Below are 12,330 nucleotides of genomic sequence, written 5' to 3'. Positions count from 1 at the left end.
CGGCCACGTCCACGAGGTGGGGCAGAGCCGGGGCTGCGCTGCCGGCGGGAAGGAGGAGTGCGGGGAGCAGTCTCCTCGAGGGTTAGGTGGGGGGGGGATGCTGGTGGGACTGCGGTCTGGGAGAATTGCTTCTCCCAGTCCGGATGTGAGTGGGAGATGGGCATCCCTTTTATCAGCCATTCAAACTGCTTTCTCCGCCTGCGATGCTCAGAGAGCGCGGCTCACACAGGCTGCTGCAGGTTGCACGGTGGAAAGGGGTGGTGGCTGGCTCGCAGGCAAAGAAAGCGGTAATACAGTGTGGCAAGGGCAAGTTCATCCCGGGGTGTGACCTGGCGTTGGTGCTGGAGGCAGCAGAGCTGCATCGCTCTGTCCCGGGTCAGGGGACTGCACTGTCACCTCTCTGCTTCTCTGAAAGCCAGGGCAGGGCCGCTGCAGCTGTCCCTGCGGCGCCGAGCTGCTGCGATGCTGAGCAGATGCACGCTGCTCCCGGCATCCAGAGGCACCTTCTGTCCCTTGCCAGCTTCCATCGGCCTCACAGCCAGGTGAGCCAGACAGGCCATTGACCGCTGCGAGTCACGTTTAAGCCCCAAAACACATCCTGGGTATTGCATCCAGCAGAGGGGCCATCGATCCTGTTAAGGTTGCATTTAAGTCATTACTAATTAAACCCACATACATTGGCGAGCCTTGTTCTGGGTACTGGTGGCATGGATGACTTGCTAACATAGATCACCTGTCTGCCTTGACAAACAGATTGCCAAAACTCATTGGCAGCTTCATGAGGAGTAGCTGAACTTGCTTGATGCAAAAGGCTTTTCCATACATGCTAAAGGCTGCTTAAAATCAGCCTGACTTCTGCTGGACTCTGCTGATGTCCTGCTCTGGCCAGATCTGTGGCTCATTAAATAACTGAGTGAGTGACTCACTCCCAGATACTGAAAAGTATCTGGGAAATCAGGAGGGGACCTCCTGGTGCTTGTCCCCACGCCATGGCAGCCCCAGTTTTACCATGCTGGACGGAACAGTCAGTCTTTTGGCAATGTAAGCATGAAGATGGGCCAGTTCAGGGCTTTGTTACACTGCCAGTTAGACTTTAAAACTGCAATTAAATAATGTTTGTTAGTTGTGACTATTTATCCTAGAAGTGGATATAACCATTTGTGCTGCCTGCTTGCTCCCATCATGGCCAGGTTGTTCATGGCTCAACCTTTTCCTCAGTATTTTTTGAAGAATTTCTCTTTTGTGAATTTAGTAATTTGTTGATTAAATGCTGCTGAATTCCCCAGAGTCCAACAGTTCATTGAGCCAGGAAGGAAACTGGCATATGCTGAATACAAAGTTTGCCTGCACCTCGGAGGAGGACCTGTGAGCTGTACTCAGGGAGAGCGTTAACATTTCCTGTTCTGTTGATTTAAGCAGTTATTTGACAGTTTTGATTCAAGTCAGTTCAGAATCTCAAATATGTTAGTCATGGATTGGGTGGATCTCCTGGGATTGCATGACTTTGTTTTAAAGTTTTTTATGCTTTGAAACAGTATTAGTCTTTGCTTATCCAAACCACACAATAGAGTGAAACCATCACAAAATGACATTAAAGTATCAGGAGAGGTTGTGTAGACCTGTTCAGTCTCACTGCAGAAGCACAACTTAACTAAAACCCAGAGTGCCGGCTGTGAGCTGGACAAACTGACTTTCCCTGGTCAGGGTTAGTGGGAAGTTAGAGGAGAGCAGGGGGTTGTCAGTCCCTCGGCAGCCCACTTGTGCCCTGTGGGGAGATGCCAGCCCGGTTCTGGCTGTGCACAGTGCAGCTTTGTGCTCAGATTTCAGCTCCTGTGTTTTCTCTTTCACTTGCTATCAGTGCATAGCCATTAAAAGTGCTTTTAAACCTCTTCCCAGATGCTTTTATTGTTGGATCCATTTCAAAACTTGCATTTCAGCATGAGATCAGGCAATTATCTTTCTTCCTTGGACACAAGTGGAGGCTACACTTTTCTTTTCAAGTTTACAAGGGAGGAAGAAGAAGAAGTGATGGTCTTTCATGCAGAGCCTGATATCTGAAGCCCTGATTAGGAAGCAGGAGCTTTCCATTCCTGTTCCTCTGCAGCTTCCAGGACTTTACACCCTCTGCTCCAGGAGTGCTTAGTGCAGCAGGTTACTCACCTTGGAGGTAACCTCTCCTCTCAGATAAACCCACTCCACTCTCTGCCAGCACAGGGATTGTTCTTTACAGCGCACACTGAGGCCACTGCTCCAAACACAAGGTTGGATGGAAAGACTTCTAGCACTAGGACTTCTACCAGCAAGACTTGCTCAGCATCTCCCAAGTCACTTCCATTTATGCTTTCTGTGATTCATGATGGGAGGAAACACAAGCAGCCCTGTCAAAGGGACTTTTACATGTTTAAGCGTCGCTCACCTAAAGGCACCTTGCCAAGCCTTGCTTCTGCTGGCATTACTGAAGGGGTGGGTGCTGGGCAGGGCTGCCTTCTTTTATCCCAGACTTGATCCCCACAACCGGGGAAATTGATGGTTCTCTTTATTAAGTTCAAAATCTTGAACTTGAGCTAAAGAAACTGAAGGTGAGCCTTGTGTCATAAATGATAACTGGATGTGGTTCATCATTCTGCTGAACGTGGGAGACACACACAGGATGTACTGCAGGGACCACCCCAGCTCATGAGGAAGCTTCACCTTAGAGCATGAACCTGGATGTGCCCCCACACAGCCTGTGCAGTGCCCTGGCAGAGACCCCGGCACTCCTTAGTATCCTTTCCAAGACAAGCCACACGTGGCTGATTATTTGATGTGGGTGATCACTGGAGTGTAGTCCATGTCCCGGGTTGAGAAACACCAGCCAGATTAAAAGCTGAGCTGAGCTAACTCAGCACCAAAGCGACTGAGCAAATATTCACTTGATTCAGTCAATAGGGTGACTTTGAGGCTGATTTCTGCACGAGTACGCTTATTTAATTAATCTTTAGGCTTCAAGTCAAAGCAGTAGCAGCTTTGTCAGCTTCCCAAAATCCTTCCCCCTGCATATTGGCCCAGAGTAGTTTCTGCTCAATGCAAAAAGAATTCTTACATGGCTTTGTCTCTGTGATTTTTTTAATCTGCCTGTGACTGTGGATCTTTCCACTGATCTTTCCCCTTGTTCTTTATCTATCACTCATTTAATATACGACAACACAGGCTGTAAAAGCAATAAAGTGGTGGTCACTTTTGAGTGAACTTTCCAGTGCTGCTGATATGAATACTGGTGCTCATGTTACTCCTCAGATTGCAGCTTCCAAGACGAGATAAATCTTTCTGGGAGCACTGGCTTTTCATCACCTATAAATTCAACTCCTGGAAATCAATAATGCTTAATCTAAAGTTATTAACCAGCGTTCCCTTCTCTGTATACTCTATCGGTGACTTTGGACTCATTCTGTTGGATTTTGCTTGGACATTGGCCTTCTTCTCCACCTAAATGGCTGGAGGAAGCTGTGGCCTGGGTTTCCCAGTCAGGAGGCATTGCTGCACTGGGCAGACACAGCAGTGATGCTGTTTGCTGCTTTAGAAGTGCTGCTGTATTTTATCACAACTGCAGGGTGCTAATTGCTCAGCCATGTGCAAGTGAGAATGTATTTGCACACCACAAAATGCAGATGATGTCTGGGGCAAATCTGAGTCTTCTTTGGTGTGGCCATGGAAAAAGAGCAGATAATATATGAGGGCTGATAGACACCACCACTGTGCCTAAGGATGTTCTCTGTGTTAGGGTCAAGTGATAAGGAAGAATTATTTTATATGAGCTTTAAAAGCAACAAACATCTCTACTTCTCATGTTCTGCAGACTCAGAGGAACAACACCTTGTTCCCCTTTATCTGGTTTTGGGATCAGAAAGACCTTGAACTTTTAAGACAGTGTATTGGGAGATTGTTTATTTTTTTTTCTTCCAAATCTATGTATTCTTTCTGTTTTTACTTCTCCACAATTAGTTTCTCAAGGAGGAAGAGGTGCTGGAAAAGGCAGAGATCTGGGCATGGAAGTACCAACCTGCTCACCCTGTGTGGTTTGGGAGCTTCTCGGCATTCCTGGTTGTCAGCAATCCCGAATACGCCAAGGTTCTGCTGGGCAGAGGAGGTGAGTGATGATGCATTCAGTTGTGGAGCAGCAACCACAGCCTGCATATTTCCCATGCCAGCCCCAAAATTCACAGCAAGGCAGGGTTTCACTAAGAGGTTTTCTTGCAGAAATCATCTAAAGGCATGGAGAGAGACTCCTCCTTCATGCCTTGCCCTGGGTGCTTCAGCACAGGGCTGCAGGGCTGATCATGGACCCTCCAAATCCATTGCTGGGAAATCACACTTCCTCAAGTGCTCTTTGAAAAGTTATCCATTTGGTACCTGACCCCAGCAAGAAGAAGACACCTGGAGCTTTTTTCTCACCTCAGAGTCCTGGTTCCTACTGCAGAGAAGTATCTTTAGTGCATTGAGACAACATGTCTCAATAGTGCACGTCACAACAGTGCTATCCGGGAGGGTTAATCATTTATCACACTGCACAGACTTTGGACTACCAATATTCTTGGTTTTTTCTGGTGTGGGCATCTGCTTTTTTGCATGTTTATTGCAACTGGCATAGACAGACTTGTTTTGTGGTGAAATACTGATGAGTTCTGCAGGGATGCCACCAATTTTGCTTCATACCCAAGCAAAAGTGAGAGCCCAGAGGGAGCTTTCAGGTGGAAATCTGTGGGTTGATGCTACTGAAATGTTTACCATTTTCTCTTTATGGTTTTTTTTTTCACAGATCCCAAGGATAACATCAGCTATAAACACCTTATCCCATGGATTGGTATGTATTCCCAGGGCTTTGCCTACCAGGAATGATTCTGAAGTTAGTCAGAAATATGTTATAAATAAACAGCACTGTGCTTGTTCCTCGATGGAGTTATAGCCAAAAGCTCCCTGAAATTATTACATTTATTGGAAAAGGTGCTAAATAGTGCTATTTCTTTATTTTCAGGGAAGGAAAGTTCAGGCATAGCCAATATGTACAAATGAGAACATGTCCATAAACAGCAAAGGGTGGTGATGGGAGAAGCTTAGATTCAGTAGAGGACTGATCAAAAACACATCTTCTGTTCTGAACTTCTCTACTCCAGCAGTGTTGGTGTTTCTTTTCAGAGGCAGCACTGTATTATTTTGGTGAGCAGGGCTTTGCTCAGCTCTGGCAACCCTGGAGCTGATGGCAACAGCTCAGACAGCAAATTTAATCATGCTCTTTGCAGGCCAGGGCTGTGTCTGCAGGCAGGTGAAAGCAGCCTGCTTGTGCCCAGCAAAACATGCCTTGCCTGTGTTTCCCCAGGGAACGGGTTGCTGGTCTTACATGGGCCAAAATGGCACCAACATCGAAAACTCCTGACTCCAGGGTTTCATTACGACGTCTTGAAACCGTACGTGGCCCTGATGGCAGAGTCTACTAACGTGATGCTGGTAGGACTCATGTCTGATGCTCCTCTCTCTGCCCTGTTTTCTTTTCCCTGATCATGACTGGTTAGCAGGTAAATGCTGGAGCAGGGTTTTCTTTACCTAGTATTTGTAAGGACACACTGTGCCCTGACTGTCAGTCTTTCTGAGTTGCCAGAAATCCCTGCCCATGAGTTGGAAGGAATGGGCAGGTTGAGCCTCCCTACAGTGGCAATGTCTCTGGTACTGCCTTGGGATCTGTGGCTGAGATTTGAGGATTAACGTTACTGCCATCCTCAAACTGTGCATGGTCTCAGTCCCAACTGCAACTTTTTTTAAGGTGTTTTTTGTAAATGAGGAATTGAAGTAAATAAATGTTCATAATAAATCCTGAAAATATGAAAGTTGGAGCAGAGGTATGCTGTCACCAAAATTAAAGGGTATTATTTCTTGTCAGTGTAACCATGACTGGATTGCAATCCCTGCATTGCCTCATACACAGTAAAACTGCACTGTTCTTCCATCCAGTGGTGCTGGACACAGTGGAAACCAGTAGGAATTACAGGCAAAGGGCACCAGTCTTTGTACATGTGAGCTAACAGGAGTCTGGGTGCTGGATCTATTCCTTCTTTTTTGCCTCCCTCACTGCAGCCTCCCCAGCATCAAAAGGATCCCTTCCACTGGCCCAGTGAGCAGCCAGGAGATCTTTCACAATGCACACAAGTGCCCGAGAGTTCAGAATTCCTTGCAGACACTGTGGAAGTGCCTGTTGTGGGAGCCTGTGCCACCAGGTGGCAATCGTTGTATGTGCTTCGGACATGCATCTGTCCGTATAAGTCTGGTTTCATGCTGTGGAGGCTCAGATCTGACTGTGCTCCTCCCTCTCCTCCCTTTCTCAGCTTTTGAGTTCACTGGTTCCTTACAGCCAGGAAAGGACAAAGGATTCAACATCACCTCATGTCTGCCAGGCAAGAGAGACACTATTTATAGTTTCCCTAGGGATCCCCTATGGAAAGAGTTGAGCAAGAGCTCCAATGTTTTATGCTGGAAAAACACAGTGGCAGAGGGATTGTATGATAGAGAAAAAACCTTGGTCCAAAGTTTGCATCTTGAGCACCAAACTCGCGTGCTTGAGAACAGGCCCAGTGAAGCCCAGTGCCAACATATGCTGCTCTTGTGCAGAAAACACACTGCATACTAAGAAAGACTTTGGTAGCACACCCCATCACCCAGAAATGCATCTGGCCTGGGCTTCTCCAGGGTGCCCTTGCCCCAGGGTAGGGTGTACCAGCACTCACCACTCCCCTGATCCAACAATAGCAGTTGCCTGAGGCACATGTTGTATTAACCATCCCACTCTTGGCTTCTCTTCTCCAGGATTTTGATGGCAGCTAAGAGATCCGCTTCTTCTTTTTTCCCATTTTTCCGAGATATATCCCTATCTGAGCACTCATTTAACTGGAGTATGACTGCAGATCATGCAGAACTGACCCTTGCCTTCTCATTTCTGTCTCCTTTGTGCCTTAGGATAAATGGGAAAAGCTGATCACAGATGGAAAATCAGTGGAGCTCTTTGAGCATGTCAGCTTGATGACTCTCGATAGCATCATGAAATGTGCCTTCAGTTGTCACAGTGACTGCCAGACCAACAGGTCAGTGCTGGCTGTCCCAAACCCTGGCAGGAAGTTTGCAGCTCGGAAGGGAAATGGGCAAACTCCTTGTCACAGTGCTTTCAAATTTACAAGCACCCACCATTCCCCTCTCCCCAGGGAAAACACCTACATCCAGGCTGTTTACGACCTCTGCTACATGGTGGATCAACGCCTCCGCATCTTCCCCTACCACAACGACATCATTTACTGGCTCAGCCCCCAGGGATTTCGGTTCAGGAAGGCCTGCCGGATCGCTCATGACCACACAGGTACTCCCTGCCTTCATCCTCTCCCAAAGCTTTCAAGCTGGGTAAGTGATGGCTGACCAGAGGCAAATAAGTTACCTCCTTGCCCATGCAGTGATCCTGGCCGGAGGTTCAGGTCTGGGATCCATCAGGTTGGAGCAGTGGTCTGATCTAGGCATGAAGCAAGGAGGTCTCACAGCTCCTGGGTTATTAAACTGGAGTAACAGAGGAATTCCCCTCTGGGAACGCTCCTGCTAAATGAGCAGAGATTGGTAAGACAAGGGATGGGCACTGCAGGCAACACTGACACAAGGAATGATTTTCTTTTCCAAGCCAGGTGTGGCTTTAATGCATGAAGGGTGTGTAAAATAGGCTGAGAAGCCTGTGGGGGCCAAAGAAGTTGGCAGGAAAGGATGGCCATGTGCATGGCTTTTGTTGCCATGCTGCTGAAAATACCGAACTGCCTGGGATGCAGAAGCACATGTTAAATGCATCATGAACTGAGCAGTGGTCACCCCCTTGGGTGAGCTTTGCATTTGAAGGATGATTTTGCAGCTTGGCATCTCCTTCTCTGCTGAACCTTTAACTCTTTCTCCTCCAGACAAGGTGATCCGCGAGAGAAAGGAATCCCTAAAAGATGAACGGGAATTTGAAAAGATCCAGAAGAAGAGACATTTGGACTTCCTGGACATTCTACTGTGTGCCAAAGTGAGTGATGAGGAGAGTGTGTGTGGCATGGTACAGGGTGCAAAAGCCAGTCAGTCTTTACAGGAGTGCCACAAACCACCAGAGACCCTCAGGATGGCACAAGCTATTAAAAAAATTAATCCAGTCCTGCCCAGTTGAGGAGGGGCCAAGGTGATCCAATTTTCCATCACTGAAATGTTGGTAGTGTCTTTTTTGGAGTACAACATGCAGAGAGATTTTATAATCCTGGTAGTTTAATGTGGGAGGATAAAGACATTTATAAGTGAAGGGAAAGGGGCCCTGAACTCAGTGCAAACAGACACTGGTTTCATTTATATGTATCCCATGGGCATCATCATACCCCTTTGCAACAGCTGAAAGAATATAATAGTCCCTTCTGGGACATTTTTTTATATATATACATATATATGTTTATATATTTATGTATTACATATATATATATATATAAAATACGTGTGTGTGTGTCACTATAATATATATAATCTAAGTATTATATATTATATGTAATATATATAAATTTTATATATATGGGACACTGAGAGTGTCTCTGCTCTGTTAGGATGAGAATGGAGCTGGACTGTCCAACGAGGACCTGCGTGCCGAGGTGGACACATTCATGTTTGAGGGCCATGATACCACAGCCAGCGGGATCTCCTGGCTCTTCTACTGCCTGGCATTACACCCTGAGCACCAGGCACGGTGCCGGGAGGAGATCCAGGGCATCCTGGGGGACCGGCAGACAATTCAGTGGTAAAGTTGCACATTTCCTCAGCTGGTAACTTTTTTCCTATCGCTGCCATTTCTAAGCGAGCAATATCTTCAAAGCTCAGAAGCTGGGGTGCTAAAGGTTGCTGCATGCACAGGGGCTCCAGAGGATGCAGCAGATACTGCATCTTTCAGCTAAATCTGCCACACTAGGAGGGGCATTCTGGATGCCATACCAATTCCTGGGCAACCAGCACTGCTCTTTGCTCTCTCCTGTTTTCTCGCCACAGAGCATCATAGTCATGGCTTTTCACCTTTCACTGTCACTTTGCACTTGAGTTTGTTCAGAGGTTGTTTAGGTTGTTCAGAGGTGTCCTGGCATCCCCAGCTTGCAGCAGCCTCTGGTTGGATGTTATGGGTCCCCCTGTACACCCTGTCTGTTGCCAGGGGATCTGCTCAGAGGGTTGGGACAAGGGGCCTCCCAGGGCGGGGCCATGGGGGGAGTGTGGGGCTCAGCCTGCCTCTGCCCCAACAGGGAGGACCTGAACAAGATGACTTACAGCACCATGTGCATCAAGGAGAGCCTTCGCATTTACCCCCCAGTGCCTGGTGTGGCCCGGCAGCTCAGCAAACCCATCACCTTCCCTGATGGAAACACCTTGCCAGAAGGTCCGTAAATCCCATTCCCGCTTCACAAAATTGCGTTCTCAGACATCAGCTGCATCCTCGCTTCCTGTGGCAGAGTAAAGGTGACAGTCCTGCCTCTGTGGGCCTCGCAGGCACAGATGTTCAGACAGGACCGTGCAGATGTTGGCATCCTGTTGTTAGACTGAGGTCTGGGCTGTACAGCAGCATCCCCGTGATGTCCTTCCTGCCACCATCACTGTAGGGCAGCTGTGTCTGTGCCAAGCCCCTTCTTTTCCTGGCCAAGCACAAGTTCATGGTTTACCTCTTGGCAAACGGTGCAGGGAGAGAGGGACTGGTCCCATGCCAAGTTGCATGCAGGAATTGTCCTGTGCTGCTATTTTGTTTCTCTGATTTGGCACAACTAGGGGAACAATGTGCCTGTGCTGCTGGTGCCTTCCTCATTTCTACTGGTTGGCTGCTTTGTTTTCTCTGATACAATGTTTAGTTTTCTCTGATACAATGACAAAATAGGTTTCCAGTCGACAGATAAGACCACAATGATTTAGACAGACCTTTGGGTGAGCATGCTGCAACCTTCCCTTTAGTTTCTTTGTCAGTGAGCCCTTTTCTCCTCCTTGATTGCTTTACAGGCACCGTTGCTGCAATAAGCATTTACCTCATTCACAGGAACCCTGCAGTATGGAAAGATCCTTTGGTGAGCCTTTTTTTGCCCTTCTCATAATTTTTCCCCTTTGTGCCGTACGTCTTCCCATGTCCCTTCACCTGTAAGCAGGAGAGCAGAATTTTCTTTCCAAGGGGTTCTTCAGAAACTAAGGAGTGTCACGTTTCTGAAGATACCAGTCAGTACTGTGTTCCTTAAATAATTGCTTTTTCTTGCTGCATATTCTTCATTTTCAGGTGTTTGACCCTTCCCGGTTTTCCCCAGAGAATGTCTCTGGCAGGCATTCCCACGCCTTTCTGCCTTTTTCTGCTGGAATGAGGTAAAGTGAATTGAGCACTGAAGGAGTAGAGGGCAGAGACCACCACCTGAAGTCCTGGCCCTGCAGCGTTAAACAGTTCACGAGCAGACAACAAACATTTGTGCTGCAGAAGGGTTCTGATACCAGCAGGCAAAATGGGAAGGCAACACTGCCATGTCCCTTTTGGGGACAGAGAATTGCATCCCAAAGCTGTGGAGCATCCTGGTGGTATCATGGGGGGAGCTTGCAGCTTTCTGAGCTCATCTGCTCTCCTTCTTGATGCAGAGGCCCCATCCCACTCTCCCACACTTTGATTCCCCCTTCTCCCAGTCCTTCCCTTTGCCCTGTGCTCAGCCTGCCAAGACAAACACATTGCTGACCCTTCCTGCTTGGAGACCCACCACCTCATCCCTGCTGGCCTCTTGTTTGGCTTCCCCATCTCCCTCCCGCTCCATGCTCATTGAACACATATTCCTGAGCTCCCATTGCTTCCCTAGATTCCTCCTGCTCACCCCATACCCCTGCTTTTGCTACCCAAAACACTGCCTAGGCTCTCCCCGAGCTGCAGAGGGGAAGAAGGTTGTGTGAGGGGTCTGGGATTGGCCCCAGGGGTTTGGTGTGCCCAGCACTGAGGTGGAGTTGGCTGAGCTGCTGTTCTACCACAGGAACTGCATCGGGCAGCAGTTTGCCATGAACGAGATGAAGGTGGCACTGGCTCTGACCCTGCTCCGCTTCGAGCTCTTGCCTGACCCTGCCAATCCTCCCGTCAAAATAACTCGGATCACTCTTCGCTCCAAGAATGGGATTCACCTGTATCTAAAGAAAATCCACTGATGCTGGAAAACATCCTGCCTTCACCAGAGGGAGGGACCAAGCAGATGGCGGGACAAGGTTTCTCTGGGGCAAAAGTGCAGGGCAGGATTTGGAGATGAGGGTTCTTGATTTCTGGGCTTCTTCCACCAGCTGAAAGCCCTTTCCAGGCTGGGTTAAGGTAGCTGGGATGACACTGCACAGACCCACTGCCATCTGCTCCAGAGCACTGATCTCAGAGCAACCAGGCATGGCCATGCTGTCTGTCCCCTTGCCCTACCATAAGGGCTGACCTGGCCTGGGAACATCTGCAGGTCCCACCAGCTTCCTTCTTAACAAATCCTGCCTTCACACTCATGTCCTGTCCAAATCCGTGACCATTTCCAGCCCTGTTCCGTTGTCAGCACCTTCCTCAGTGCCTAGAGGTCAGCCCTCCTCTCCTGCCCGTGGCAGACCTCTGTTTCACTTCTCACACTCAGTGTGTCTCTATTTTACTGAAAGCACTGATTCCAGTTTGGGCTCTGAAATTCTGCCCAAACTGCAAAATATTCTGTAGTTTTTGTCTTAATAAACCAATAATTTTTCCTGCAACAGCAGCTGTGTTGTTTATATTGCTGATGCTTGCCTGCTTCATCACAAATGCAATGTAAAATGCCTTTAGAAATGGGAGATAGGGAGAAAGCTCATGACTAGCAAGAGATCACCCTGGAGGTGTCCAGCCAGGCCAGTCAACTGCCCGTGGGTCTCTGGTCACAGCCAACACAGCATCTCCTTCCATGGGCAATTCCTTAACAGGAGTCCAATAAGAAATCTTCAGTTAAAGTTCAGATAGTTAGAAAGGGTTCCCCCTCCCCTTTTTTTAGTAATTTTTTATTTTTTTAAGCTAATAAATTTAGGAGAGTTGCATGCTTGAGGTAGACTGGAGGACACCAGAGAGCCTTCTGCCTCTGCAGGAATCACTACTGTAGATAGGGGTAGAATATCACACAAAAAACTGTGAAATCCCAAATGCTGCTGTTGCAGTTATCATCCCAGCTGAGTTCACACAGCCCTCATCTGCAGATGCTGGATTTGCAGGGATGTGCTGCTGGGGCAGCTCAGGAAAACACCTGTGTGCTCCAGCTGCCTGTTCCCTCTTCAGACACAAGG

The 12,330-nt window shown here is 48.1% G+C and overlaps 2 protein-coding genes across 2 annotated transcripts in view; one reads left to right on the top strand and one right to left on the bottom strand.

Annotated features, from left to right (window-relative positions):
• Positions 1-527, bottom strand: part of EFCAB14 (EF-hand calcium binding domain 14) — a 17,394-nt gene extending 16,867 nt beyond the window's left edge. Inside the window, exon 1 of the mRNA XM_018072256.2 lies at positions 504-527. Coding sequence (XP_017927745.2) covers positions 504-527 — 24 coding nt within the window. The remainder of the gene's footprint in view (positions 1-503) is intronic.
• A 3,346-nt stretch (positions 528-3,873) lies between these two features.
• On the top strand, positions 3,874-11,774 carry LOC103758161 (cytochrome P450 4B1). The gene is made up of 11 exons (XM_029959715.1): positions 3,874-4,126; positions 4,796-4,840; positions 5,354-5,481; positions 6,982-7,106; positions 7,224-7,375; positions 7,953-8,059; positions 8,619-8,809; positions 9,300-9,433; positions 10,042-10,106; positions 10,310-10,392; positions 11,037-11,774. Exons 3-11 carry the CDS (start codon positions 5,455-5,457, stop codon positions 11,203-11,205), a joined length of 1,053 nt encoding a protein of 350 aa, XP_029815575.1. The 5' UTR covers positions 3,874-4,126; positions 4,796-4,840; positions 5,354-5,454; the 3' UTR covers positions 11,206-11,774.
• Positions 11,775-12,330: the final 556 nt, after the last annotated feature.

This window comes from Manacus vitellinus, unplaced genomic scaffold (assembly GCF_001715985.3).
Source record: "Manacus vitellinus isolate BGI_N305 unplaced genomic scaffold, ASM171598v3 scaffold_21_pilon, whole genome shotgun sequence".
NCBI classification, from domain to species: domain Eukaryota; kingdom Metazoa; phylum Chordata; class Aves; order Passeriformes; family Pipridae; genus Manacus; species Manacus vitellinus.
Note: the sequence above shows the minus strand (reverse complement) of the source record. Positions and strands in the feature narration are given on the sequence as shown.